At 52.8% G+C, this 26000-nt stretch overlaps 7 protein-coding genes across 7 annotated transcripts; 5 read left to right on the top strand and 2 right to left on the bottom strand.

Annotated features, from left to right (window-relative positions):
• Positions 1-434: 434 nt before the first annotated feature.
• Positions 435-3273, top strand: J4E93_004971 (uncharacterized protein; the record flags this gene model as incomplete). The annotated part of the gene is made up of 3 exons (XM_049342895.1): positions 435-980; positions 1029-1736; positions 1786-3273. The coding sequence occupies 3 exons, from the start codon at positions 435-437 to the stop codon at positions 3271-3273; spliced, it is 2742 nt and encodes a 913-aa protein (XP_049199895.1).
• A 973-nt stretch (positions 3274-4246) lies between these two features.
• Positions 4247-5433, top strand: J4E93_004970 (uncharacterized protein; the record flags this gene model as incomplete). Its single annotated transcript, XM_049342894.1, has 2 exons — positions 4247-4560; positions 4617-5433. 2 exons carry the CDS (start codon positions 4247-4249, stop codon positions 5431-5433), a joined length of 1131 nt encoding a protein of 376 aa, XP_049199894.1.
• Positions 5434-7628: 2195 nt separating this feature from the next.
• Positions 7629-8258, top strand: J4E93_004969 (uncharacterized protein; the record flags this gene model as incomplete). Its single annotated transcript, XM_049342893.1, has 1 exon — positions 7629-8258. The coding sequence occupies one exon, from the start codon at positions 7629-7631 to the stop codon at positions 8256-8258; it is 630 nt and encodes a 209-aa protein (XP_049199893.1).
• Positions 8259-9036: 778 nt separating this feature from the next.
• Positions 9037-16638, bottom strand: PRPF8 (Pre-mRNA-processing-splicing factor 8; the record flags this gene model as incomplete). The annotated part of the gene is made up of 2 exons (XM_049342892.1): positions 9037-11525; positions 11922-16638. 2 exons carry the CDS (start codon positions 16636-16638, stop codon positions 9037-9039), a joined length of 7206 nt encoding a protein of 2401 aa, XP_049199892.1.
• Positions 16639-17342: 704 nt separating this feature from the next.
• Positions 17343-17819, top strand: RPL34B (60S ribosomal protein L34B; the record flags this gene model as incomplete). Its single annotated transcript, XM_049342891.1, has 3 exons — positions 17343-17366; positions 17450-17563; positions 17613-17819. The coding sequence occupies 3 exons, from the start codon at positions 17343-17345 to the stop codon at positions 17817-17819; spliced, it is 345 nt and encodes a 114-aa protein (XP_049199891.1).
• A 1102-nt stretch (positions 17820-18921) lies between these two features.
• J4E93_004966 (uncharacterized protein) lies at positions 18922-21442 on the top strand (the record flags this gene model as incomplete). The annotated part of the gene is made up of 4 exons (XM_049342890.1): positions 18922-19140; positions 19344-20179; positions 20228-20505; positions 20553-21442. 4 exons carry the CDS (start codon positions 18922-18924, stop codon positions 21440-21442), a joined length of 2223 nt encoding a protein of 740 aa, XP_049199890.1.
• A 2583-nt stretch (positions 21443-24025) lies between these two features.
• J4E93_004965 (uncharacterized protein) lies at positions 24026-25874 on the bottom strand (the record flags this gene model as incomplete). The annotated part of the gene is made up of 2 exons (XM_049342889.1): positions 24026-24636; positions 24686-25874. The coding sequence occupies 2 exons, from the start codon at positions 25872-25874 to the stop codon at positions 24026-24028; spliced, it is 1800 nt and encodes a 599-aa protein (XP_049199889.1).
• Positions 25875-26000: the final 126 nt, after the last annotated feature.

The raw sequence follows: 26000 nt of genomic DNA, 5'->3' as shown, positions 1-26000 counted from the left end.
GGCAGTAACATGACTGCAACGGGTCGCCTGTCAGGACTGCTGTTGGTTATCAGATGCTCAGTCCCAGCCGTAAATGACGTTGCGTCGGTTTTAGTCGGGCATAAGGCATAATATGCGCTCCTTCCTCCGCAGGTTTGCAAGTCAACCAATCGACTTTTCCGTCTCATTCTCGATATTTCATGGTTGACCAGCCTGATCTGTTCGGGCGTTGATGCGCCATAGTTTGATTCGCCAGAGACTGCATGCCCCACCGGGGATGTTCCGCTTCGTACTGGGTTCGTACACGGTGGTCGGAGAGAGAAGTTGGGTCAGCACCGATAATCGACCAGGGTCTCGCCGCAAGAGTCAAGCCACACGGAGGTGCGAGTGTCAAGAGTGAGAAGACGTCTGGGTGAGAGGAGAGACTATTCCCAGTGTCATCCACCTCTCGTACAATGTCGGACAATACGCAGCAGAGCCAGAGTCCGCCCAATGGCACACATAGGCCAAGCGGCAGTATCAGCGGCCCCTCACCCGGTGGTGGTGCTGGGCCGACGCCAAACCCCCGGTCGTGCGTAACCTGCCGCAGGCGCAAAGTCAAATGCGACAAAAAGAACCCGTGTTCCAACTGTCTACGCGCCAAAATCGACTGCATCTTCCCCGGACCTGGACGTGCGCCGCGCAAGAGCAGGAAACCACCAGATGCCGAGTTGCTGGAGAGGCTGAGGCGCTTGGAGGGCGTCGTCACCAGCCTGAATGCCCAGGTTGAGGGCCACGAGCAGGAAGCCGCCGACCGTGAGAAGGAGCGACACAACAGCACGAGCGAAGAGGGATGCCCCAACGGGAACAGCGGCGTAAAGTGGCCTGCCAAACAGCATGGCGCAAAGGTCGCGACAGATAACAGCGTCGAGGGTCTTGAGAGCCGCTTCGGACGGCTGGTGGTTGAGAATGGTCGCAGCCGCTATATCAACAACTCCTTCTGGGCTTCCCTGAACAACGAGGTGTGTACGAAGAGCTGACTAAACAGTAACTACGCTGATACATCCCAGGTCGAAGATCTAAAGGCGATACTCATCGAGAACGACGACGAAGAAGATGAGGCACACTCGCCCGAATCGTCCAACATGTCCTCGCACCAGGGCTTCATCTTCGGCTACAGTTCCTCCAACGTCGATATGCACGCGCTGCATCCTCCCGAGCCACAAGCGCGCCAGTTCTGGGAAGTCTACAAGGAGAACGTCGAGTCCTTAGTCAAGGTCTTGCACATTCCCACCTTCGAGCCCACCGTCTTCGACGCCTTCGCACATCCCGATAAAGTAAGCAAAGGGCTGGAAACGCTCCTGTTTGCTATATACTACGGCGCCGTGACAAGCTCCACCACGGAAACCTGTCTGGAGAGATGGGGAGAGGACAGAGCTACACTGCTGAATCGATATCGATTTGGACTGGAACAGGCCCTGGCGAGAGCAAACTTCCTCTACTGCGACGAGGTTATCATACTGCAGGCGTTTGTCATCTTCCTCGTCTTGATGCGGCGCAACGATGACGCGCGCAAGATCTGGACGCTGACTGGTCTGGTTGTACGCATCGCGCAGACGCTTGGAATACACCGAGATGGCAGTCACTTCGGTCTGCCACCATTCGAGATCGAGATGCGAAGGCGGCTTTGGTGGCAGGTTTGTATTCTCGACGCGCGATCCTCCGAAGACCATGGCTGCGATCCCACGATTGTGGAAGCTCAGTTTGACACCAAGATGGTAAGTCTTTTTGGCTCAAGTCCCGCGCATATATGCTAAAAACTCGCAGCCCCTCAACGTAAACGACACAGATATACACCCCGACATGACCGAGTTCCCCGAAGAGCGACAGGGCTTCACAGACATGACCTTCTGCCTCCTCCGCTTCGAAATCGCCCACATCATGCGCCGCATCGCATACATACCTCCGGGACCCACTAGGTGCACCGAGTACTTCGCCGGCATGACGATCGAGCAGAAGGAGAAGTGGATAACAGAGTGCCACCAGGCCATGGAAAACAAGTACCTCAAGAACTGCGACATGACTATTCCGATTTGTTGGGTTACGGCGACAATTTCCAGGCTCATCATGAGCAAGATGTGGCTGATAGTGTATCATCCATATCAGCGAAAAGATGGGGGTGCGACGTTGCCTCAGGAAACCAAGGACAAGCTCTTCATTACCTCGCTCGAGAATGTGGAGTATTCCATGCTACTCGAGACCGAAGCGCGAACTATGAAATGGGGCTGGCTCTTCCGCACGTATGTGCAATGGCACGCCATCGCCTTTTTACTTTCTGAGCTCTGTGTGCGCACAAAAGGCGAAGCCGTAGAGCGCGCATGGAGGGCCCTAGAAGCTACGGCGGGCCGTTGGTGGTTCCCGCTCAACGACGCCTCGCCACTTCGCAAAGGCCAGCAAGGGACCTTGTGGAAACCGCTCAGAAAATTGCTCACGAAAGCAAGGGCTGCGCGAGAGCGAGAGTTGGCTCTTGAGCGGGCTAGCTTGGCCATTCGAAGCGGGCAGTTTGGCAACAGCCCGTTCTCTTTCCAGATGTCGTCTGCGCAGAGTCAGATGAACCAGCCAGGAGTGGCCACATCCCAACAGGATGCCGACATCCTGGACAGCATGTTGCGACCTTCTGCACCGAAGTTGGGAGACATGCCTAGCGCTGAACTTGGAAGTTGGCCAAGCAGCCCTACGCAAGCCAAATCGCGGAACAGCCCGCTGCAGAATGGAGACGGCATGAGTGGGCAACGACAGTTGCCGAATGGAAACGCAAACGGCGCACGAGGTCACAGCAATAGCAGTCCTGGGAAAGAATTCGGCGACTTGTTTGAATTCGGCCTCGACAATGTGATCAACGACGTCATGGGCGCTGGTGGAGTCTACGACGGCACAACCGTAGACTTTCCAAACTTTGCTGCCCCGTCCACGACTTCGCAACCTCCTTGCTCGAACAACACCGCCACTTCAATACATCCATACGGCACACATGGCGGGCGCCCACCAACAGCGGCGAACGGCTACCCCACGTTTGGCGACGGCATGCTTCCATCCACCAACATGGATTTCAGCATCGACAACACCAGTAACACTGCACTGAACGGCATATTCATGGGCGGCAACGGGCAAAATCAGCAGCAGCAGGTTGACGACGCCGCTATGATGGATAACGGCGACATGGACTGGACGCTCTGGGACGACATGGTTACTCAGTATGGTCATGGGGGCAACCCGTCGAATCCGGCTAGTACGGCTTTGGTAAACTGGTTCTGAGGGAGTATTTTAAACAGTAATGTTTTCACGAAGCTATGATGGGCGTAGAGATGAGCGTTTGGTGGGGAAAGTGCTCTACTCCGTCTTACATGAGCGAGCGCACGAAGAGGCGGTTTGTTGTATCTTGTGCTAGACGTGTATTTCATGAGCACCTTGTATTCGCTGTATGCAGCTCAGGTTGGTTGCCGGATTGGACTTGATTGTATCTTGTCATATAATCAATTTCAATCCGGCAACCGACCTACAGTTGTATACAGCGAATACAAGAGGTTTTAAAATTACATCTGCACTGCGATTATACCTTGTACTCGAATTGTATGTTTTACCATGACACCGATCAGCTACGTTTCCTTGATCCTCGAAAACATGGTGGAATGAAGCTAACTTAGTACAACACCCTGATGTCAGCTTATACACACCGGTGATGCTGGTCGGTAAACACGTAAGAATGCGACAGGGATAAGGCGCATATATATACCACGTGGAGGCTCTGATTGCGTAGTGCAGCTCTTGGTATCGATAACCTTATCTTCACCGCTTGCCAGCGGCGCGTTGCCCCACGTCCTCTTTCATGCACGCCACGTTACGTGCTCAAGTGATGCAACATCACTCGTTTTATGAAATTGTCTGTTGTTGAATTAATCTCTGCCTCTGTCACATTCTGGATCTTGTTCTTCCTTCGTCTGCAATTCGGAGTAAATATTGGGAAGCTGCGGATAGCTGGTTCGAGGGACAGGAATCTAGAAGGCTGCGATAGTAAAGCAAGTGTACCCGGGTATCTGGTTCTCGGGTTTACATCACGTTTAGGGTCTTGGTCGCGGATTCTGAGACGAGGAAGAAGCCTTGAGGACCTGCGAAATCGGCGGTTGCTACGACTTACTCTCCATTTTGGTCGTCGATATACGTTAGCTTTCACACTGTTTCTACTCGCATATTGATCGCATCTGAGCATTTACGCATACAACAACACATCATGTCTTCGGCAACGCCGACGCCCCAGGACTCTGGTCTGCCTGCGCCTGCAACGCCATACAAAACCTCGCCTTTAACATCAAACGCTTCTTCTGCGTCAAAGCCAACGATACTCCATCTTGGAGATGATATCCGGTGGAACCACGATCTATACGCCGACCTAAACAACAAATTCAACATCATAAGAACATACTCAATGGGTAGAGAAGACTTCAAACAAGCGCTAAAAGAGAAGAAATGGGGCGACTTCGTAGGCATGTACCGACCCTTCTGGAACACAGGCGGCGAAATGGGGAATTGGGATGAAGAACTCATGTACGTCCACCACCGTCCCTTCCCTCTTAAGCCCCCCAAACTAACCCTCCCCCAAGCGACCTCCTCCCCTCCTCCTGCAAAATCTACGCCTCAGCCGGCGCAGGCTTCGACTGGGTAAACACGCAATACCTCGCCTCGCACGCAGGAACCATATACTGCAACAGCGCCTCCGCGTGCACCGAATCCGTCGCCGACGCCGCCATCGTACTAACCCTGTCCTGCTACCGCGCAATCACCTGGTCTTTCCTCGCAGCGCGCTCTTGCGATCCGGAGCAGTTCCGCAACGCGAATCAGAATATCGCGGCTGTGACGCACAATCCCAATGGCAGCACGCTTGGTATTGTGGGGCTGGGTCGCATCGGTATGCGCGTCGCAGAGAAGGCTAGTCGCGCTTTTGATATGAAGATTGCTTATTATGATGTTGTGAGGATGGAGGCGAGGGAGAAGGAGATTGGGGCGAGGTGGTGTGCGAGCCTGGAGGAGTTGCTGTCGTCGTCGGATTGCGTGTTACTTGCTACGCCGTTTTCGGGGGAAACGCTGCTTTCGACGAAGGAATTTGCGCAGTTTAAGAAGGGGGCGAGGCTTGTGAATATTGCGAGGGGGAAGTTGGTGGATGAGGAGGCGCTTAATAGGGCGTTGGACGATGGGATTGTTTCGGCGGTGGGGCTGGATGTTCATGCTAATGAGCCGCATGTGAATGAGAGGTTGGTGCAGAGGAATAATGTTATGGTGTTGAGTCATACGGCGGGCGCGAGTGTCGAGAGTCACGTTGGGTTTGAGCGATTGGGAATGGAGAATTTGTTGGGGTGGTTGGAGAAGGGGGAGGAAGGATGTTTGAGCGCTGTGAATTTGGCGTGGTTGAAGCGGGAGTGATGGGTTATAGATGTGTCTGCATTCCTTGTTCTTGTCAATCATTGACGCATACGCAGTGTCTTTTTCTTTCCATGCTCTCTAGATCAAGTCAAAGTTTTCTTCACACTCTCAGACTGGCATATAGCGTTTCTCTTCGCTTGTTCTTCTTCTGCTCATCCTTTTCTTCTTCCCGACTACTCACGCACTCTTTGGCTATATCACTCATTCCCGAGTAGTATAGTGGTCATTATTTCTGCTTGTCACCTTGCACGCACTCTTTGACTCAGACATGTTCGACCTTGTAGGCCTTATCGATCGGCGCACCCCCGTTCAAGCGTCTATCTTGCAGCAACTCGAGATCAGGGATATCATAGCCTTGTCTCGCGTGTGTAAAACGCTGAAGCACGTCTACGAAACTACTATAAAAACCCAATACAACATCAACAAAGCGTTGAAACCGTTTTTTGCTTCACCAGTGGAGTTTCGCAACGTCCAAGCGGAAACTGATGCCATCATCAGCAACACCACTGCACTCTACTTCTTCCTTCGCAGACATTGCATAAAGCAAATGATGATGTTTGTTCGAAGAGGTTCTTCGACTAAAAGATTGCAAGCATACCTAGAGAAGGATGGATGGGTTGGGCCCGAGATCCCGCCACCACTCGAAGAGTGCGATGAAGTACGCCCTTTCTAGCTGAATCTGCTTTAAAGAAGACGCATAGGGCTAACAAATGACAGTTATATCACTATGAGAAACATGTGCACAACTGCGGGCAGAAAGAGAAAGTACATCCGTCATGCGATTGCCCTCATTTGACCCTCCTCAGCACTTGGGATTCCCCGCTTTGCGCAGCTTTGCTCGAGCCCTCGGTAACCGAAGCCCTCAACATCATCACTTGGTCACACGCATACTCCCTTCTACCATATCCGACCTTCATTCTTCAACGCTCGTTCCTCATGAAAAACGCAGCAGACCGTCTCGCACGAATCCTGAAGACAAAGAAGCGTATTCTCGATCTACCGACCGAGCCTCTGGATATCCGCGATGCACAGAACTGTACAGTCTCGGAGTATCAACCGACATTGACATCGCTTGTAGATTATGGCCATCGTCGCATCGGCGATAGTCACACATGGAAAATAGCGCTGAACGTTGACGGCATCCGCCAACCAACCAAACCCGATATAACGACCACTCACGCAAGTTTTCGATTCATTCCCGTGTTCATGCCTCCTCCCATCGAAGATCATCAGGGGAGACTCCGCTTTACTCCGTCTCATTACAAGCTTTTGACATCTGTGGTCACAGCCCCATGTTTGAAGTATGAATACCTCATTGATCCAACAGATCGTTCCCATCCCGCTCAATTTATCGTTCCGAGGCGGTACATAGATATTAGTTTGATGCAAATCGAAGCTCTCAAGGATGACGAGAGACCGCCAGGTTGGGATGTAGGTGACTTAGACTTGAGCAGGCTAAACCATGGTTGGGATGAGTTTGGGTGCGCAGTGCCTGTGGGTTGGAAATGGTATGATGACGAGGTTGAAGGGTTACTAAAGGCGCGTTGGGATTAGGGAAATCGAACACCCCGGATTCTATTGTAATGCCAGATTCTATGCTTCCCTTGTTTTCTCTGAGTGTAGTCTGCCGGTCTGTTTTGAAACAGGATATTTGTGAGTGGCTCGCCAATAGTGGGTCGTGCCAGGACTATGGTAGAGCTTGGTATGGTCGCGCGCAACCATGGTTTCGTGTTCGATTTTTCACTGCGTCATGTTCATTTTTTCGATGTCCATTTGCATAAAGTCCCGCAAATATCTCTTTCTATATGCTTCTCATTCCCATATACATTCAAAGAAAGATTACTCTCTCATCACCATCGACATCACCTCACTCAACGAGCGATAACCACCGTATCTTCTTCAAACCAATCTCGCCACTACCCAATCACAAAATGTCGAAACGCTGTCAATATCTCACTGGTACTGGACTGCAATGCAGCAATTCCTCGCAGGTAGCACCCTGTCCTAGATACTACGAATGGGCACCAGGAGCCTGCTCCGAGCATCACGGCCAGCCTTGGAATTTTCGCATTATGGATCTTCCCCTCGAGCTTCGCGAGATGATCATCGGCTATTACTTCCCCAGGCGTATTGGAACAGGGTGGCCGATGGCCCAGCGAGACGAAGACACGGGATGCGGGAGAATCACAAACATCATGCTCGCCGCAAAGCAAATCAGCAACGAAGCTGGCACGGTACTCTACAGACAAAAGCCATTCTTCGTGGTAATTGACGCCTTCTCGATGGACATTCATTTCTGCAACCAGTCCTTCACGTTGGCAACTTGTGGGAAGATGCTCAACAATGAGAAGCACCCCCAAACCGGGCACTTCAACACCAACTTTTGTGCCATCACCAAAAACATCAGAAAATTCGTCGTCTTTATCGAGTTCGAATTTGAGTATTGGGACCCACAGATAAACCAACAGCGCTTGCGCAATGTCATTAACTTGTTTCTGGAGATGATTACAAGAGACCCTAGCAACCTGAATAAAGAACACAGAACTATTGTCGTAGAATTTGGCCCGATATGTTGTAGGTGGCCAGGCCCACTCCTGCACGAATGCTCTGCGGTCCTAGAAACAGCGCGAGAGATTGTGGACACTTTCCAAGGTCTTGAGGACGTCTCAATAAACTTGTCCTTCGAAAGCTTCTTCATCAAGGCATATCGCTTCGAAGGTGGATGGTGGGGGATGAAGCGTGTGTCATACAACACCCGGAAAGAGCGAGGCAGGTGGGTTGTGGATGATGGAGTAGAGGCTGCGACATGGTTGCGAGGAGTCTAGGTGCAAAGCCGTCGTACGCCTACCAGAGATGAGGGACGAAGGTTGGGAGAGCAAGTGCAAGCACTCGTTTGTTGCCGACTGCGTTGGGAAGGAAGTACCGAAGATTTAAGATGATGCGGGGCACCACGTGCAGAAAGGTGCACATCTCCTATCAACAACAACACACTCGTATCTAATCTATACCCAACCTCTCTCATCGCACAAGACCTTCAAGAATTCGAGTGCTATGATGCGCGAACACCCCACAGAAAGCGGAAAGCGGCCGCTGAAGCTTGCGACCAAACCTATGACGTCAGTTTCGACATCATCGTCTGCATCTGACAAGGGGGATTTGGCATTCAGTCTCGAGCACAAAAAGAGTAAAGGTGGGCTACACGTGCTTGAATAGCTGGATTTCAATGCTGAGTAGCTGAATAGTCACAATATTCAACCCTCTCCTCTCACCATCGCCATTGCTGGAACTGAAAGTGCTAGAGCGTAGGAGCAAAACGCTGGCGCATCGGTAGAAGAAGTTAGTACAGCGAGGGAAATATCGGGTAGATCAAACGCAGTCATCACAGAGGCATGGCCGACATGTTTGTAAATTCAGTATGCATTTCGCTGAAAACATTATAATACACTATGCACGTTTTTGCTACCCAATCTCAATCATCGCCCATTCTCCACTATCCATGCAATCAATGATGCGATGATGCAAAAACGCCAAATCCCTACGAACGCCGTGAGAGGGTATACTCCTACTCAGATACACTCCTCCTTTTGTTGTACATCATCCCATCTACTCAAACTGGTTCTCGCGGTCGACCCAGACATCCTCCAACTCGGCAAAGTTATGGAAGTGCAATGGGCGATGAATACTGTCGTAGAAGCGTACAGGTGTGTCGAGACGCACATGAACTGGCCTCTTCTCCACGGTACCGAATGTGCTGCCCATGAAGCTGTAGTTCCAGACGCCGTTGTCTGGTACGAGGAAGTAACCTCGGATCTTGTCTGATAGTAGCAACTGGCACTTCTCACCGAAGCTGGTGCTGAAACCAGTTGGGTTGTCAGACATGGTGTCCTTGTTCTGAGCACCCCACTTGTAGCCGTCAGGAGTGAGGGCCCATGCAGCGAGGGAAACAGAACCAGGGGTGAAGGATACAGTCATTGAGACAGTCTTCTTGTCCCAGCTAGGGTGCTGGTTCATGAGACGAGCGTGCTGGGTGACGTCGCTGGCTTGCATGTATGGCGGCTCGTTGCCACTGACAGTGTGGATGATTCCGAGGGGCTCGAGATTGTCCAGGTACTCATGGTTGGGCAGCTCCTTAGGCAGCTGGACATCGCGGGTGTTACCTACTTGAGGAATCATGACGATGGTGCTGATCTCCTTGACTTGGTCGTTGTCCGCTGGCGACTTTCCGTACAGGTAACCGGCAACTTGGACACGGAGATCGGCGATGGTGATGAAGCGCTTCAGTACGTTCTTGGGCATGACGTACGTGAAGTGACCCTCCTCCTTGACATCCTCAGAGTTGATGTAGATGTTGTTCGCACGAGTGCGCAAGTTGGAAGTAGCCACAGCCCTCGTCCGCCACTCGGTCTTGGAGGCGAAGGATGCCTGCTCGTACTGCGATGTAGTCGTAACAACCATCTCTTCACCGTGGATGTTCTGCGTCTTAGTCGTGACGGCAGTCAATTGCTGTTGCTCCTCTTGCTGCTTGTCGATCTCGGCAGCCTGTTGACGTTGCATCGAAGGAGCTGAGATCTCCATACCCAGGATAATGTCACGCACTTCACTACTGGTGAGCGATGAAGTGTTGACATTGTTCTTCTTGCCGTAGTCGAGCAAGATGAGATCTCGAAGTTGGACTTCCACCTTGATCCAGTCTTCGTCAGCTAGTGAAGGCCAGATGTGATGCTCCTGTGTGATGACAGTCTTGTCTGGACGCAGCAGTAGCTTGGTCTTGTCCTGGTTGACGTGCAGGGCACGCAAGATAAGGATCAGACGAGAGAAGGCCGTGTATGAGGAGATGGTCTTCAGCCATTCGTCGTACAGGTTGAAGAGCACCATCTGAGGTCCAGTCGCTCGTAGGATCATGTCACCGAGCTTCTCGACCTTCATAGCCGCCTGGAAGGGCAGTTGCAGTTCCGAAGCTCGGATGGAGATGTTGGGAAAGTCAAGCAAGTGCACCTCAAGAGGGTCAAGCAGACCCTTACGAGTGACGATGAGCTGCTTCGGCTGCTCTTCCACAGGCAGAGACCGGATAAGAGCCGCTACTTCCTCGGCCGTCTTCCACTTGGCTAGTTGACCAAGACGCTTCTGACCAGCCCAAACACTAGTATGGATAATCTTCAAGAACAGTTGTCCAGTACGAGGGTTGAAGATGAAGATAGCACCGTTGATAGGCTTGGTCGTCAAGTTACCCTCGAAGGTCTTGTGGATTGTCACACGGTAGACATTGGTATCGTCGATGAACAGCTGGATCTGGTTGCTGAACAGCTCAGAGTAGTTCTGTGAGTTGAGGAACTCTTGAGAACTCTCAGATGCGTACAGCTGAAGACCCTTCCTGATACGCTCGCGGAGGACATAGAGCGCAGGGTTAGCCTTCATGACCTTTGCCATGGCCTGTTGAACGAGTTGCTTAAGACCAGGGAAGTATTGTCCGTATGCAGAGTACAAGTTGTAAGCCAGGTCGATACCGATCATGAGACCAGTAGCGGACGGGTAGATGCTCATACTGTCCTGAGTGTAGTCGAGGTACTTGGCGCGGACGTAACGCTCAATGTCGTGAGAATCGTAGTCACCGTATCGCAGTTGAACGTCAATCCAGAATTTGTTTGTCGTAGTGGCGCTCATGGTGTCCTTGGTGTCGTAAAGCATAGACGGTGGTGATACGCTCCACTTGTGGCTGGCGAAGAGGAGAATATCAGCACAAGAACTGTTCATCTTGTACGACTTTCGCGGATGGATAGTCTCCTTCTGAACCGTCTCGATACCGAGAGCCTCGAGCTCTTGGTCGAAGACCTGGCATAAGTCCATGACGACGGACTCATGGATCTTCTGCCACAAATGGGCACGGAAAATCTGGATGAGCGAAATTTTGAGGGTGGGGATCTTGCCGTGCAAGAAGATACCAGTGAGATCGAGTTGGACCTGGAAACCAACGTACACGTTGGCTCGGTTGATGGTAGGTGACCACCACAGTGTGAAGCGACGGTTAGGAATCTGGTTAAGACCGGAACGTTGGGCGTTGGTGAGCTTCTTGAATTTCATAGACTCCTCAAAACCTGTACGAAAGTTAGCATTCTATGCACAGAAGCATAAGGCGTTCGGAGTGGTTGCGAGGGAAGGGAGGAAGAATCGAGGGCGCGCATGCGAGATTTTACATCCCCTATCCCCCCAGGCACCAGCAGCAGCACGTGATGAGAGTGTATTCTGGTTGGGACGATCGAGCTTTTGCTGCGAACCAATATCGAGGGTCAGGCTGAAGCCAAGGCTTGCAACCGACACGTGATCGTGTTCTGATAGAAGGCTAGGGCATAGAGGGTGTTGGGGTGTACGACGGTGGCACGACGTTTAAAGGGTAGGCAAAAAAGCGAGTTGGGGAATACGATGGTGGCAGAAAGTGTAGAGAGTGGAGTAAAAGAATACCGAGACTGTACTCAGTACACGGAAAAACGTACCTGATGCTTTTTCCCAGAAGAGACCCTCCCACGACGGGAAGGCCGTTGCCTTGAACAAAGTATGCTCCAGGATGGTCTCTACACCACCCAACGCCTGGATTACATCTGTTCTGTACGCGTTAAGATTCCATAATTTACCGTCGTGGCGTTGGCTGGTCCACCAGAAGGGGTTGCTCTTCATGTGTTGGTAAATCTTGAACTCGGTCCGTGCGCGGAAACCCTTGTCGAAACTGAGGGTACTGCGGTCCTTCTGGAATAGGGTGTTAATACGAGGGAGACCACGGTCCCAGCTGTCCTCCAGATCCTCAAGGGTTAGTCGGCGGTTCTGTTGCTGTGCCTCTTGACGCTTCTGGGAGTATTCCATCCAGACACGTTGGGAGTCGACGAACTCAGACTCCCATGGGATGATGTATCGGAAGATGTTAGGGATCAGAGTCTCCTCATCGTGCGACATACCTATCAAGTTAGCATAAGTTTCGGACCATTTTATACGGGGTAATTCCATACCTGCACGGTAATGCGTGACACCAGTGTCGGTCTGCTTTGACCATCTCTTATCGCTGGTTGGGATAAGAATGTGAGATCCAGAAATCATACCCAGACCACCAAGTTCCTTGGGCGTGTAGAACACAGCAGGAGGGAAACGCGAAGGCATCTTGGAGTTTAGACCAATCTTCACACGTGTCTGAATCTTGGTCTCGCACTTCACAATCGTATCGAGTAGGTTGACGGTGGACACCGCAGCCTCACGATAGTAGGTGAAGAGCGCAATGAGAGTCGTGTTCCACTTGTTCGCAATCTTCGTGAATGTAGTAGATCCAGAAGACATCAGAATTTGTCGAATGCGGTTGTTGAACTTCTGAATATCTTCTTCGGTCACCTGCAAGAAGGCATCCGCGGTACGCTCCTTGGTGGAGTTGTCGACGAGAGACCACACGCTGTCCTTAACAGGGAATTCGCCAGTCAAGTTGCGGATCTTGGGCAGGATACGGACTTCGAAACCGTTCATGGAGAACAGCAAGTTAGGGTTGTCGCGACTGTAGACACTAGCGAAGGTGTCGTCCCACTCGATCGTAGTGACCGATCGGGGTAGGCGGTTCTTGAGATCCCAGAAGACTGCGCGACCAAGGTTGACATCGTGTCGCATCAGTCGCATCCTAGAGTCACGCGGCCAGCACTTCTTGTTCTTATATCCAATGACGTTCTCGAAGTTGGGATCTGGGTTCTCAGTGAGGAAACGTTGAATCAGATCGCGAGACTCCTCAGCAGTGAACCTGAAGAAAACCCAGATGCGGTCAATGTACCTGGTGTACAGTCGGATCGGGTGGCGGACCTCAGTCTCCTTGTCCTTGAATTGCAAGAAGTCGTTGGGGCTCTCTGGTGCACCGGCAATCTCGTTCGCACGCTGCAAGCCTAGAAGGAGGATATCCAGTACGAGACCATAGAACTGGAAGACGAAACCAGAGAATTGCAAACCACGGATCATACCGTACGCGTTGACGTGGTTCATGTCCTTGTAGTTGAGTTGCACGTTGTTCTTCGCTGTGATGTAATCGGCCAAGTTGTGGTCCATGATGAGTCGCAACAAACGGTTCAGCATGGTGAGATCAATCTTCTCATAGACCTTCGACAGCTGGGTCTCGATCATGACGTTGCACTCTCCGTCTTGGCTCTCCCAGACCTTGTCAAGGTTGTTAATTCCCTGGGCCCACTTGTAGGTCAGAAGAGGCGGGACTTCAGAGTCGGAAGGCTTGATCCAGGCCGGGAACAGATGCCGCTGATCAGCCTGGTACCATAGGTATTGGTCGAGATAGGCGTCGGTGATCTTCTCCATGGGTTCAATATCGTACACAGGGTTGATGTTGCTGTAATTATCGTTCATATCGATACCCACTTCCTTGAAAGCACGCTGTGTGAGTAAGAAGCGCTTGATGCGCGCAAGAGTAGTGCCCGGAGAATCGTAAGCCTGCTCAATAAGAGCCAACTCTTCACGCTGGCTCTGGTTGAGTCGGCCCTTGACGGAGTACGCTTCCCTGAGACGCTCTAGGGCCAGGATGAGAATCTTCGTGTCGTGCTTGTAAGAGACACTTGGGAAGGGAATTGGCTGGAACTTGCGAGCCTCAAGCCAGTGCACCATGGTCGTATATATGGCGACAGCTTCTTCTGAAGAGACGTAAGGACCGTCCTTCATGTAATTGTGCTGACGTTCCTGCTCGGCCTTGAGCCAGAGACGCGTCAATCGACCCAGGTTCTTCTTGGCCACAGTCTTGTCAACAGTGGCACCTCGTCGAATACGCTCACGGTTGTAGTGTGCAACCGAGATCCACCAATCTGCCTTGCTCTTGACGTAGCGCAAGATGATGTTCTCGATGGGGGCTGGCAGGCCTGGTACCTTCCAAGGGATGTTACTCTTCCAGCAACGCCATGCCTCTGACAAATGTTGCAGAACAGTGTTGACCTTGTTTTGCTTGATGCCCTCGGGCATCATGTCCATGAGATCACTCATGACAGCAGCGCGGAGCTCCAAGTCGAAATGCGACTCAACACGTTGCTTGGTGACGGTCTTTGCAACACCCTTGCTGTGTCTGCCCTCAAATTGACGAGAGAGCAGGTTTCCGAGCCAGCGCTCCAGCAGAGGAATGATACCGCGCATGAAGAATAGCCAAACTCTCCAAGCAGGAGCCCAGAAACCACATCCAGGACCCTTACCGACAGGGCCAGAGTTGAATCGGTAGTAAATCAAATGCTTCAGATCTTTGCAGGAACGAATCTGGTGCATCAGCTTGTACTTGTAACGGTACATACCAGTCAGCTGACCGACGTGATTGAATGCGTAAAGGATACCATCGGCGAGTTGGAAGGCGTCGATGTTGCCTAGACGGTACTGGACTTGAGCATCAACAATGAGCTTCGTTAACCTCAGAATTTCACGCATGAGATGGAAAGCGTTTCCGAAACGTGACTTCTTGCGCTCCTTGGTAGTGAGGGTCTTGACGGGCTTCAAGTTGAAGTTGTAGTCAAGATGCAAGTAGGTCAAGTTCTTGCGATGGATGAGAAGGTTGAGCATGTTGTAACCTTGTCGGCACACCTGCAGACCGGCCTCTACCCAATCGATCTTGGTCTGTTGGAAGAATTTGGTGCTCTTGAGTGTTCGCATCAAATTCTGCTTGTTTTGTGCTTGTGGCGGCTTCTTGTGGAGCTCGTTCAAAACAAACGTCTTCAGCAACTTCTGGTAAGAGACCCGGACCTTGACGGGCTGACCCGCAGGAACGTGCTCAAGGTACCACTGCTTTACGAGGGGAACGTCCTGTGCCCGCACCATACGACCTGATCGCTTGTCGAATGGGTGGGGTGCCCACCAAAGCGCGATGGCTGAAGCAGTCTCTGGAGTAGAGATCTCCTCGTCGGCCATGAACGGCTCCATCTCTTCGGGCATCTGGAAGTCATCCTCATCGTCCTCATCATCTTCACCGAAGACCAAATCCTCATGGCTTACAGAGATGTTCTTTGGTGCGACAGCTCTTGAAGAGATTGGGTTAATTCCAGGATCGAAGTAAAAGGCTGGCAAATCCGGATCCTCCGCACGAACGTACACGACCTGCGGGTGAGAATACCAAGCCAGCTTGACACTTCGCGGCAGAGAGTTGTAGAGGTATGGGTATGAAACGCGGTACTCGGTTCGGATAGGTGATCGGAAGATGATGCGGTCAATGGCGTTGAACTCGCCAAAATCCTCGTCGTTCGGGTCGATGTCCTTATACAATGGTTCGAAGCGGGGTCCTCCGGGTATCGCGACATTGAGTGCCTTGGCTGTCTGGAAGCTGTCCATGTCAAACATGTGGAAGTAGTTCTTGTCAACAATATCGCTGAGAAGCTGTTTGCTCAGACGGTATAGCGTTGCCATCTGAGGCAGGTCGAGGTTCCAGGTCTCGTAGCTGGGTCCGTTGACATGTGGGGTATCGAGAAGTGCACGGTGTTCGTAGAACCACTCGTACACAGGGCTATCTTCATCCTCGTCCAGCTCCAGCTGAATAGGCTCCAGGGGCTCAACGTCTTCGATGTTCTCCGAGTACGACAGGGGCGGCTCTTCGTCGTCGAAAGGCGGGAAGCGCATACGCTTGAAGTGTCGGCGGTCGCTCTTCTCCTTCCTCATAGCCAGCCACATGGCTGCCCATTGTGCGTGGAAGACGGGCTCGATCACACGAGGGACCTCGTTGACCAGGGTTAAACATCCGTTGGTGTGGTAGAGGACTTTTACGTCTCGTCTACTCTCCCAAGGCATGGGCATGTTCTCCAGAAGCTTCAGAACCGCGTGCGGCATGAACTTGAGCGCACCGAGATAACTTCGCTTGTCCGTGGTGAATTTCTTCTGGGACACATCGCCGATATCCCTAAACACCTTGCGCAGATGCTCCGGGGGCAGATCCGCCTTCTGTGTCTCAACGAATCCTGCCTTGCGCTTCTCGCCGAACCTTTGGCGCTGTTGCCGTAACCAGTCCTTCTTCTTTTGTGCAAACTTCGCAACTTGCGGGTCGACAGGTGGCCGCATGCCGGGAGGGCCTACTGTACCAGGCGCACCTGGTGGTCCTGGGGGAGGCGGCGGCGGCGGCGCATATCCGGAGCCCGGAGGACCTGGCGGAGGCGGTGGTGGTGGCGGCGCGTATCCAGCACCTGGAGGGCCTGGTGGAGGCGGTGGCGGCGGTGGAGGAAAAGCCATGTTGACTGAAATTAGGGAAAGAAATCTGTTGCCGTTAGAGGGGATGAAAACGCGAGACTGGAGGAATTATGCGCCTCTCGTATGGAGTGTCGAGATTGTAGGAGCTGGGAGGCTCCTACGGAATAAAGGGTTAAAGGGAGTTACTAACCTCTATAACGCGATCACAGTGCTACACTGAACTCGTGGATTGAGCACAGTTGGTCGCGCGACAAGCTTAGGAGTCGAATCCTGAGCTTTGCGGACGGCGCCGCGGTCGAAGAAGGGGAAGTCGCGTCGGCGCGTGGATCTCCAGACTGTCTCCAGAAGCTCGAAAGTCGAATAGTTGGCGGGGCACACGAAGCAGAGATACACCCTCTGCGCGTTGTGTGGAGTGGCGATGGAGATGTTCGCATACTAGTCTAGTGAATCTTCTTGCCAGGCCTCCGTGCACGGGCGCGCGTCACGTGATTGTGGATCGGGGCTTCCTTGTCTAGCGTGCTAGCGCAGGTCGGCTAACCGAGCACACGACGATTTTCGCTGCCTCACTAACCAACGACGACAACAGTGGTAAGCAAGCTCGCCGTCCTGCGAATTTCTTCGACGATACTAACAATCCCTTTCCAGACCCAGGTACGATTATCGCCCTTTGCGACACCACCTCCGACATCATTTCGCTCACACGAACACAGACAATCGCCCACTGATTCCCCGGGAAATCTTTCACAATGCCGTCCAACAGACTCACCTACGTACGTCGCACCGCACTCCCGAGCCCTGGACCAGGCGAATGAGGACCTTGGGATCGTTGGAAGCAAACACTGACATTGGGCAGAGGCGTCGCGCGCCCTACAACACCAGGAGCCAGAAGGTCCGCGTCATCAAGACCCCCGGTGGTGAACTCCGTTACCTGCACATCAAGAAGAGGGGTACTGCCCCCAAGTGCGGTGTAAGTCAGACCTGGAAGGACGTATAGGCTTGTTGTTGACAGTTTGTAGGACTGCGGTACCAAGCTCCAGGGTATCCCAGCCCTCCGCCCCCGCGAGTACGCCCAGATCTCCCGCCCCAAGAAGACCGTCCAGCGCGCCTACGGTGGATCGCGATGCGCCGGCTGCGTTCAGGACCGCATCGTCCGTGCTTTCCTGATCGAGGAGCAGAAGGTCGTCAAGAAGGTCCTCAAGGAGTCCCAGCAAAAGAAGCGTTAAGCGGTTGCATTGAGTGTCAAGGGGTTTAGCATGTCAAAACTGGGTCTTCGGTGTTCATGTGCATTATGGGCAGTCTCCTGGTTCGGTCGGCTTTAACGATATCAAGATGATTTCTACGTCACTCCGCCAGGATGTAGCTGAGTAGGGTCACGAATACATCCACAAGCTACACGCTATGTTTCCCGACAAACCGGTGTGACGCTATGATGAGGACTTGGTGGCTTGAGTGCTGTTCAGATTCCACTTTCTAGTATGGATGTCTGAAATCCCTTAACCTGCACGCGAGGTTCAACGGCAGCCAACGCAACGCCGACAATTCACACCAACATGTTGAACCCAGGCCTGTTTGAATGTCTCTGCAAAACTGCGTCATGATAGTGACAGCATGCCCTGAGCTTACACTCTACCACCCGTACTCTCAGGATAATCATTTCGGATCAGACATTATGTCGGTACAATCTGGAAGAATGTGACTTTTTGTAATATGGATCCAATTACAGATCAAAGTAACGACTCAAGGAACTACAATGTCCCTATTCTGATATCTTCAACACATATCGTGGCTATATATGCACTCCCCATCTGCTGAATACGTCCGATGAGAATAATGCAAGCATAAATGAGATCTCCAGATTCTAAAGTTCCTCTTCTGCGTGCTCTCAAGGCCTTCTACATGCGAGATGGAAATGTTCAGCGCACCAGGGCTATTCCTGGACTACCCAGGCAAAGACGCGAAAAGTCCAAGAAACCGGTTCATAACGCGTAGGTGTAGGGCGCGGATAGTTACGGTGGAGATTGCCAGAACGAGGCTTGCCGCGATTCAGCATGGGTGGTCGCAGGCTATGATTGGAGAGTCCGAACCAATTCTGACAAGCTCGCCCGCGTCTGAGAGTCCACAGTTCGGCGGCTTCCTGCAGGAGCTTGCAGCTTGTGATAGCAGTCAGGCGCGCATGATCGAGTGAGTCTCCCACGGCATTGGAGTCAGAGTCGTGGCCTGGCAGCCGGTCAAGTTTCGCACGCGCTTGCGGCCTCGGACTCCCTCAGCTGGACCCCCACTTCTACCTACCCTCACAACCTAAATTCCCTGCGATATCGGTCGCATATGTCGAGCAATATGCTGCATTCCATGTCACCAACGACGCCCGGACTAAATGGCCTGCCGCATCCGTTCCAGAGCCCCAACAGCACCCACACCAGAGGATTCAAGCGCTCGGCATCCAGCGACGATGATGAGAATGGCGACGGCGATACGCGGCCCTCGTCGTCGTCGCGGCGCAATACCGCGGTGAAGCGCGCCTGCAACGAGTGTCGCCAGCAGAAGGTAAGTTCTTTTTCTCTATGTGCCGTCCATGCGCCCATGGAGAACCTCAACCCCAAGCCTGGGCGCCCGCGTGCGCACCACTGGGATTAATGCGTGTGACTGTTCACGATACTCTGCGCCTGTATACGCCCTGCCACCACCGACGACCTGCTGTCAGATGTCAATGTTTCATAACCCCGCTAACAGTGCCATTGCAGCTCAAGTGTAACGTCCAGCAAGATCCCTTCGTCAGCTGTGCGCGATGTCAGAAACAGAACCTGCGATGCGTGATCGAGCCCAACTTCAAGCGTGTCGGCAAGCGTAATAGAAATGCCGAGATGGAGAAGGAGATGGAGTACTTGCGAGAGCGACTCGCCATGTACGAGGGCCAGTCTACGCCGAACCAGCCTGTCCTGAATGCTCCGCAGCAGACGTCAGACAACCACACGTTCACCCCCGGCCCAGTCCCAAAGATGGAGGACGACGCCTTCCTACAGACACAACATACACAAGTGGCGGCAACGTCTCTGCTCGACTTGCGCAGCGGATCGCCCATGTTCTTCTCGCTGGGTGCCGGCGAAGTGCGACTGGGCCACAGCGAGGTCAACGAGCTGTTCGCCGAATACTTCCAGCTATACCACCCATTCCTGCCATTCCTAGATCAAGTGCGCTCTCCCGAGGAATACTACTCGCAGGACCACAAGCTGCTGTTCTGGGCCATTATCGCGGTTGCCGCACGCCGCTATGGGCCACGGCCAGTTCTGCTGAAGGATCTCTCCAAGCCGCTCAGCGATCTCATCTGGGACTCCATTCGCAATCAACCGAACCATCATGTAGTCAAGGCGTTGTGTCTACTCTGCACCTGGCCACTTCCAGCGGAGCGGACAGTGACCGACCCAACTTTCATCCTGTGCGGCGCCATGATGCAGGTTGCCATGCAGATTGGCCTGCATCAGCCGACGCACCCAGATGACTTTTCTAGAACGAAGATGCAGCTGCGACGGGAGGATATACACGATCGGCTGAGGACATGGGCCGTCTGCAACATTGTTGCGCAAACGTGAGTTTGTACCATCGAAAGCATGCTGCCAAAGCTAACGTATTGCAGTGTGTCAACAGGAAACGGACAGCCTTCGATAACCCTTTACGATTCGACACTCGACTTCAAAGTAGACGACGAAGAGCACATGCGCATTATACCACCCACACTGTTTGTCCGCCTTCGCCAGGAAATGGCAGCGAGCAGGATCAATAAGCTCCTATACTCCGCCAACAGCCATCGCTTCGCCGAAGGCGCCGCCACAAGCTACATGAGTCTGGAAGCAGATCGTCTCAAGGAAGAGCGCGTGAAGGAAGAAAACAGCTCCCTTGACGGGGTGGACAGCGGTATATATGACACCCTCATTCATGGTGACTGCTCTAACTTCAAACAGGCCTGGAAGAACTATACCACTACGCCGTCTCCTTGCATCTCCATCTGTACTCATTCTTCAGCCCGGAGATACGGCTCGAACGGCGGGACGACCTTGTCGCGCTGTACTTCGCTGCGACGGCCTATCTGGAGCGTGTCTTCAAAATACAACACGAGGGCAGGCTGCCTTACGTTCCTTACTACGTCATGCAGATGGCTCTTGCAGCCGGGTTTGCTCTGCTCAAACTCCTCAACTCGGACTTTGCCAGCAAACTTCCCGCGAACAAAGGTCGACAATTCGTTCTACAAACTGTGGATGCGCTGAGGAAATCCAAAGTGTGGTCTAACGATCTCTTGGATCGATTCGCCGAGGTCCTAGCGCAGTTATGGAAAGAGAGCTCTCGCGGCCGCAGCCTCCACAGCCTCTCACAGTCGCCATCTCTCAGTAACTCAGGCATGAGCACCATGTTCAATCAGCACAATCAGCAACAGCATCAACAGCAGCAGAACCAGAGGCGACCAAGCACTGGAATGCTAGATGACCCACTCGGTCTAATCATCCGTAGTCGGATGAGCATGAGTGTAGTCTTCGATTGCGCGTTCCGCTGGCGAGAAGCGCAGGTTAGTGGAGCTGCAGAACAGCTCGAAAATACGGTCATGACAAACCCCACGAATCCGGACTCCTCCAGTAATTCCACACCACCGCCTGGCGCCGTGGAAAACCCGGCTCATACCTTGCCCAATTTCAACCCACACATCAACACGCTTAGTATGCCACTGCAAATGCCCAATGGTATGGCTAGTGCGAACAGCTTCGAGATGTTCGATTCGGTCTCTTGGTTATTGGACACTCAGCCTGATTGGACGACGTCGTACGGCAGTGGCCAATTTGGTAACGAGTTTGGAGTGTAGCCGGTCCACATGATCTTGCTCAGCAGGATGAGATTGACTTCCTCTGATTTGTCTACTTTCACTCGTCTGGCTGGTGGAGATCTGTTTTCTTGCCCAGCGAGCGATTTGCCCTTGTATTAGCGTGGAGTTTGGAGTTGTCGGGAGAGGAAAGTACGCCTAACTGGTGATGGTCGCTTGATATTTGGTATGGTGGGATAGTAGTTCAGTATTGAAGGGAAATCTATCGGTATGAACACTAACTTATTTTGGGAGATGTGTTTACAACATAGACTCTTGAGGCATACATCACTTTTGACTTCGTCGAATCATCATGTTTAATCTCATGTGTACCTCCAACATCATGTATACCTGCGAGGTGGGGTTTGCCTAGTAGGCATATATCAACAAAACTGATCTTTATTCTCTTACCCTAATACGAATCCACTACCGTATACTTCTCGACAGAATACATTTTCCAAGTAGATGATTTTGGAATTGTTCTTACTACCTAGGTAGTCGCACCTGCCTTCTTCGCCGCTTCCTGCCATGCCATGCCACTAGCTCATATCTGAGCTGGCATGGTATAGCGAGCAGGCGATAGCTACTCACGGCAGGAGCGACGTCGCTGTTGATACTTGGCAGCTAGCCGGCATGCCTGCCTCTTCCTTGTCCATCGCTCCAACTTCGTACTTTTTCGCTGTCCTACCGTTCCTACTTGCTGTACAGCACGCGTCAGTGTTCAACCAATCTACATACGAAGCATACCACCAAAGTCTATGTGTACCTTTTGGTGGACTTTGGATGATAACATGGTTGCTCCTGCCGCAGCCTCTTCAAATCACTTCGTTCCCAGCCTTCGGCCGCAGTCACGAACAAGCGCTTGCATGAGCGTTGCCAGAAAAGCGCAACGCCTCGACACATCACCCCAGCAGAGACTGACGTAGCTCTCACCACCCCATATCGCCATGGCCTCCGTCTCGTCCACGCCGTTTTCCCTCGCTTCTCTACCCAACGATCGCCGCCCTCGCGTCATCGAAGCCCACATTGTCATCCACATACTCATGCTCAGCACCGCGATCTTGCTCCCCATGCAACTCATCTCGCATACGGCTGCTGCTGAGGCGGTCGAAAGCTATGAAATGCCGCCGGAATCGAAGAAGCAACTCATGCGAATGTTCTTCGAGGGGACGAAGCTGTTTAGCTGGGTCTTTGTGTATCTGTTTGTGAGTTCGCGGAGCGAGAGTATAATACAAGGAGGGAGTACAAGGGGGGCGAGACGGGACAAGCAGAAATGATGGCAAGCGTCAGTTGCGGATATTGACGTGCTATAGGCACCGCTAGATGCGTTGCATGCATCGTTGTGCATTGGGTGGTATGCGGATAAATTTCATCCGGTACGGAGGGAGAGAGATGTGGGTAAAAGGCGGAGAGCTACGAAAGCATGGCTGAAAAGGTTACGGCAGCGCTTTTCCACATGGTGGAATCAGCAATTGGGACGTCTCAAAGGAAGAGAGGGAGAACACGAAGAAGAACGCTCGCAAAGACCCGCACACGATATCGAACGTCAGCCATCAAATCAAAACTCTACACTCCGCAGTCCCACATCATCACACTGTAAAAGCGACTCAGACAACCCACCGTCGTCGTCTCCGCGATCCCTGAGCCAGCACACATACCACCCCTTCCTCCACCCGGCCTACAAGCCCCTAGCCCACAATCTCCTCCTCAGCCTCTGGGACATAATCGTGTTCTTGACACTCGCCTCACACATCTACGTCTACGTATCCAACATCAAGCCTGGCCTCGCTTTCTGCATCGGCAGATTCCACTACCCTAAGTGGCATTTCATCTTTCTTGAAGAGGGACTTTCGTTCCAAGCCCGCTGTAATCGCGTCAACTGGGCTATTCACAGTGCAGGTGGCATATCAGCGACGGGCGCGATGTTTCTGGCTCTATGGCATGTATGTGCACTAGTGTGTAGGTTTTGGGGCGGTGTAGGTGAGGGGTCGATACGGAGGCTGAAGAATGGGAGAATAGGGAAGTGGAAGAGCAAACTGAGGGAGAGAAAAGATATGAATGCTGGGGCGGAGATTGGTATGGCAGATTGGCAGTATCCGCCTAGAGATGTGGACATACGGTCGAGGACTTCGCTGAGGAGGAGCGTCAGATCAGGAACGCAGAGTGGCACCCAAGCTGGCGCAGAAAGTGGCGAGAGGAGGGAAGGTACACTTGGTCGGGAGGAGATGGGTGTTGGTATAACGCAGAGAAGGAGAACGAGGAAAGAGAAGAATGATGCGAGTAGTGACAGGAGGAAGGAGAGTACTGGGAGTAGGTGGGGCTGGCAGTCTGAGGGGTTCTTCGAGTGCTTGGCTTGATTGGTGGTGCTGCATTACGGTACATTCCCGGGCTGGGTGTGTGTAAAGAAAGTAGCTGAATCTCCTCTTTTGGATAGCGATGATGAAGACCCTAAAACCCTTGTCAGCTTGAATGCTGTCAGATGTAGCTGAAATTGAACTGTAACTTGACGCTGAAAGCTAAATAGTCTATATCAACCGGTATCTCTTCTGCACCCAAAACGCCAAAGCATGCCAAACAACGTCAGAATCAATGTCCACAGCCACACTCCTCACCATGAACAACACCACCATCACCTCTCTTCTTGTGGTCACCTCCATAGCTTGCGAGATGCGTCTGTCCATCCAGCCTCTGCCCCTCCTCAGGGATCTTGCCCATCCAACTAACCTCCGTACCATTCACATCCAGCACCTTCAACCCCGTGCCCTTCTCCCTAAGCTCCTTAGTAACAGCCTCAACATCTACATCCAGATAATCCCTCAAGAAGTCTCCAACCTCAGTATTCTCGTGGTTACCCACCAGCGCCTTGGCAGCCTCAGGGTCCGAGGAGTAGATATTGACATCTGCGCCGCTGTGGCCGTGGGTCGACCACCCGGTTTGTGAGCGGCGGGAGACCATGTCTGCGTATTGGTATAAGGAAGTAATAGGCTCGGCAACGAGATCAGCGACTTCCTTGTCGGTGTAGTCGTAGATGCCCAAACCGGATGTGATGGAGCTTCGCACAAAGTTGGCCTTGTCCTCGTCGGATGGGCCGGCGAGGAGGTACTTTGTGTATTCGAGGGCGAGGCGCTCGGCGGAGTGGGAGGCGTTTGCGAGGGGGGAGGGGTACCAGAGGTATTCGGGGTAGGATGCGTGGAGTTCTGGGGGCTGTTAGTGAGGGTTACTGCAGTAGGGGTAGGAAGAACCTACGGCGGGCAACAGCTAGACCACCTGTCTCGTGGTCTGAGGTGGAGACCATGACTGTCTCTGTCTTCTCGTTCTTGATAAAGTCCAGTACGCTGGTAAAGGTCCTGTCGTATGCGAGCACCTCGTGTACCTGAGCAGCAGGGTCGTTGTGGTGGCCTGCGTGGTCGATCCTTGATCCTTCAATCATGAGGAAGAAGCCCTTGTCGCTGTCCCTGGTCGCATCGCTGAGCGCTTTCATGGCAACCTCGGCCATCTCGTGCAGGCTAGGGTAGATGTCGTTCTCGTTGCGGCGGTCAATCTCGTAGGGAATATCTGTGTCGGCATAAAGTCCCAAGATGGGCAGATCTAGGCCCGCTCCTGTTTTCAACATGTCAAAGCCGGCGCGGTCGTCGACGTATTTGTAACCGTTCTTCTGCGCCAGCTTCACGATGTCCTTGTCATCGGCGCGGCAGCTTGAGTCGACCGTTGAGTTGGGCAGGAAATGGCATCGTCCGCCTCCAAACATCAAGTCCACGACGCGCCCGAGCGGGTAGTCTCCGACCATTTGTTCTGCAATACGGTCCTCTTCCGATCTCATGTTGACGTGAGCCGCGAAGCATGCCGGTGTCGCATCCGTGATCCTCGTGGTCACAACGAGGCCAGTCATGTATCCTGCCTTCTTGGCCGCTTCCAGCACTGTGCCGCATGGCTCGTGGTCGGGTGTTACGGAGATGGCACCATTGTAGCTTTTCTGTGCGCACGAGAATGCAGTCGCGCCGGCCGCCGAGTCGGTAATGAGGGAGGAAGAGGACCGTGTTCGCGACTGTCCGATAAGGTGTTGATCGATAACGAGCTGCTCACTCCAGGGTGCGCCGTTCTGGAACTGCATGAACGATCTCGTGAGCGACAGCGAGGTAGGGCCCATGCCATCAGACACCATGAAGATCAAGTTCCTCTTCCCGTTCGCATGTGAAGCCTTGGAGTCGGAACCGGCCTTCTGGAAGATGACTGCGAGCACGATGACGGCCGCTGTTGCAATGACAGCCCAGACAAATAGCCCTATTTCTCTCCAGAACTTCCATGATCGCGGCCCGTCCTTCTCCGTGTGTGCTGTTGGGCGGCCTGTGAGCAGAGCTTCATCTTCTGCTATGTCGCGCTCTCCGCTGATGTCCGAGGACGCGCGTGCGGAGAGCAGTGGGCGAGCGCCAGACATCGTCGCGGGTGTAATGTGGTAGACGCTCTAATGGGCGATTTGGAGGTTGTAGGTGGACCAAAGGAGTGTCGGGGTATCTCAAGGGGACATGGCGCTGGGTGTGGAGTCAATCTATCGTCGGTCACT

This window comes from Alternaria ventricosa, assembly GCF_023758065.1.
Source record: "Alternaria ventricosa strain BMP 2768 chromosome Unknown scaffold_7, whole genome shotgun sequence".
NCBI lineage: Eukaryota > Fungi > Ascomycota > Dothideomycetes > Pleosporales > Pleosporaceae > Alternaria > Alternaria ventricosa.
The sequence above is the reverse complement of the archived record's forward strand: the minus strand, read 5'-3'. Positions and strand labels throughout refer to the sequence as shown.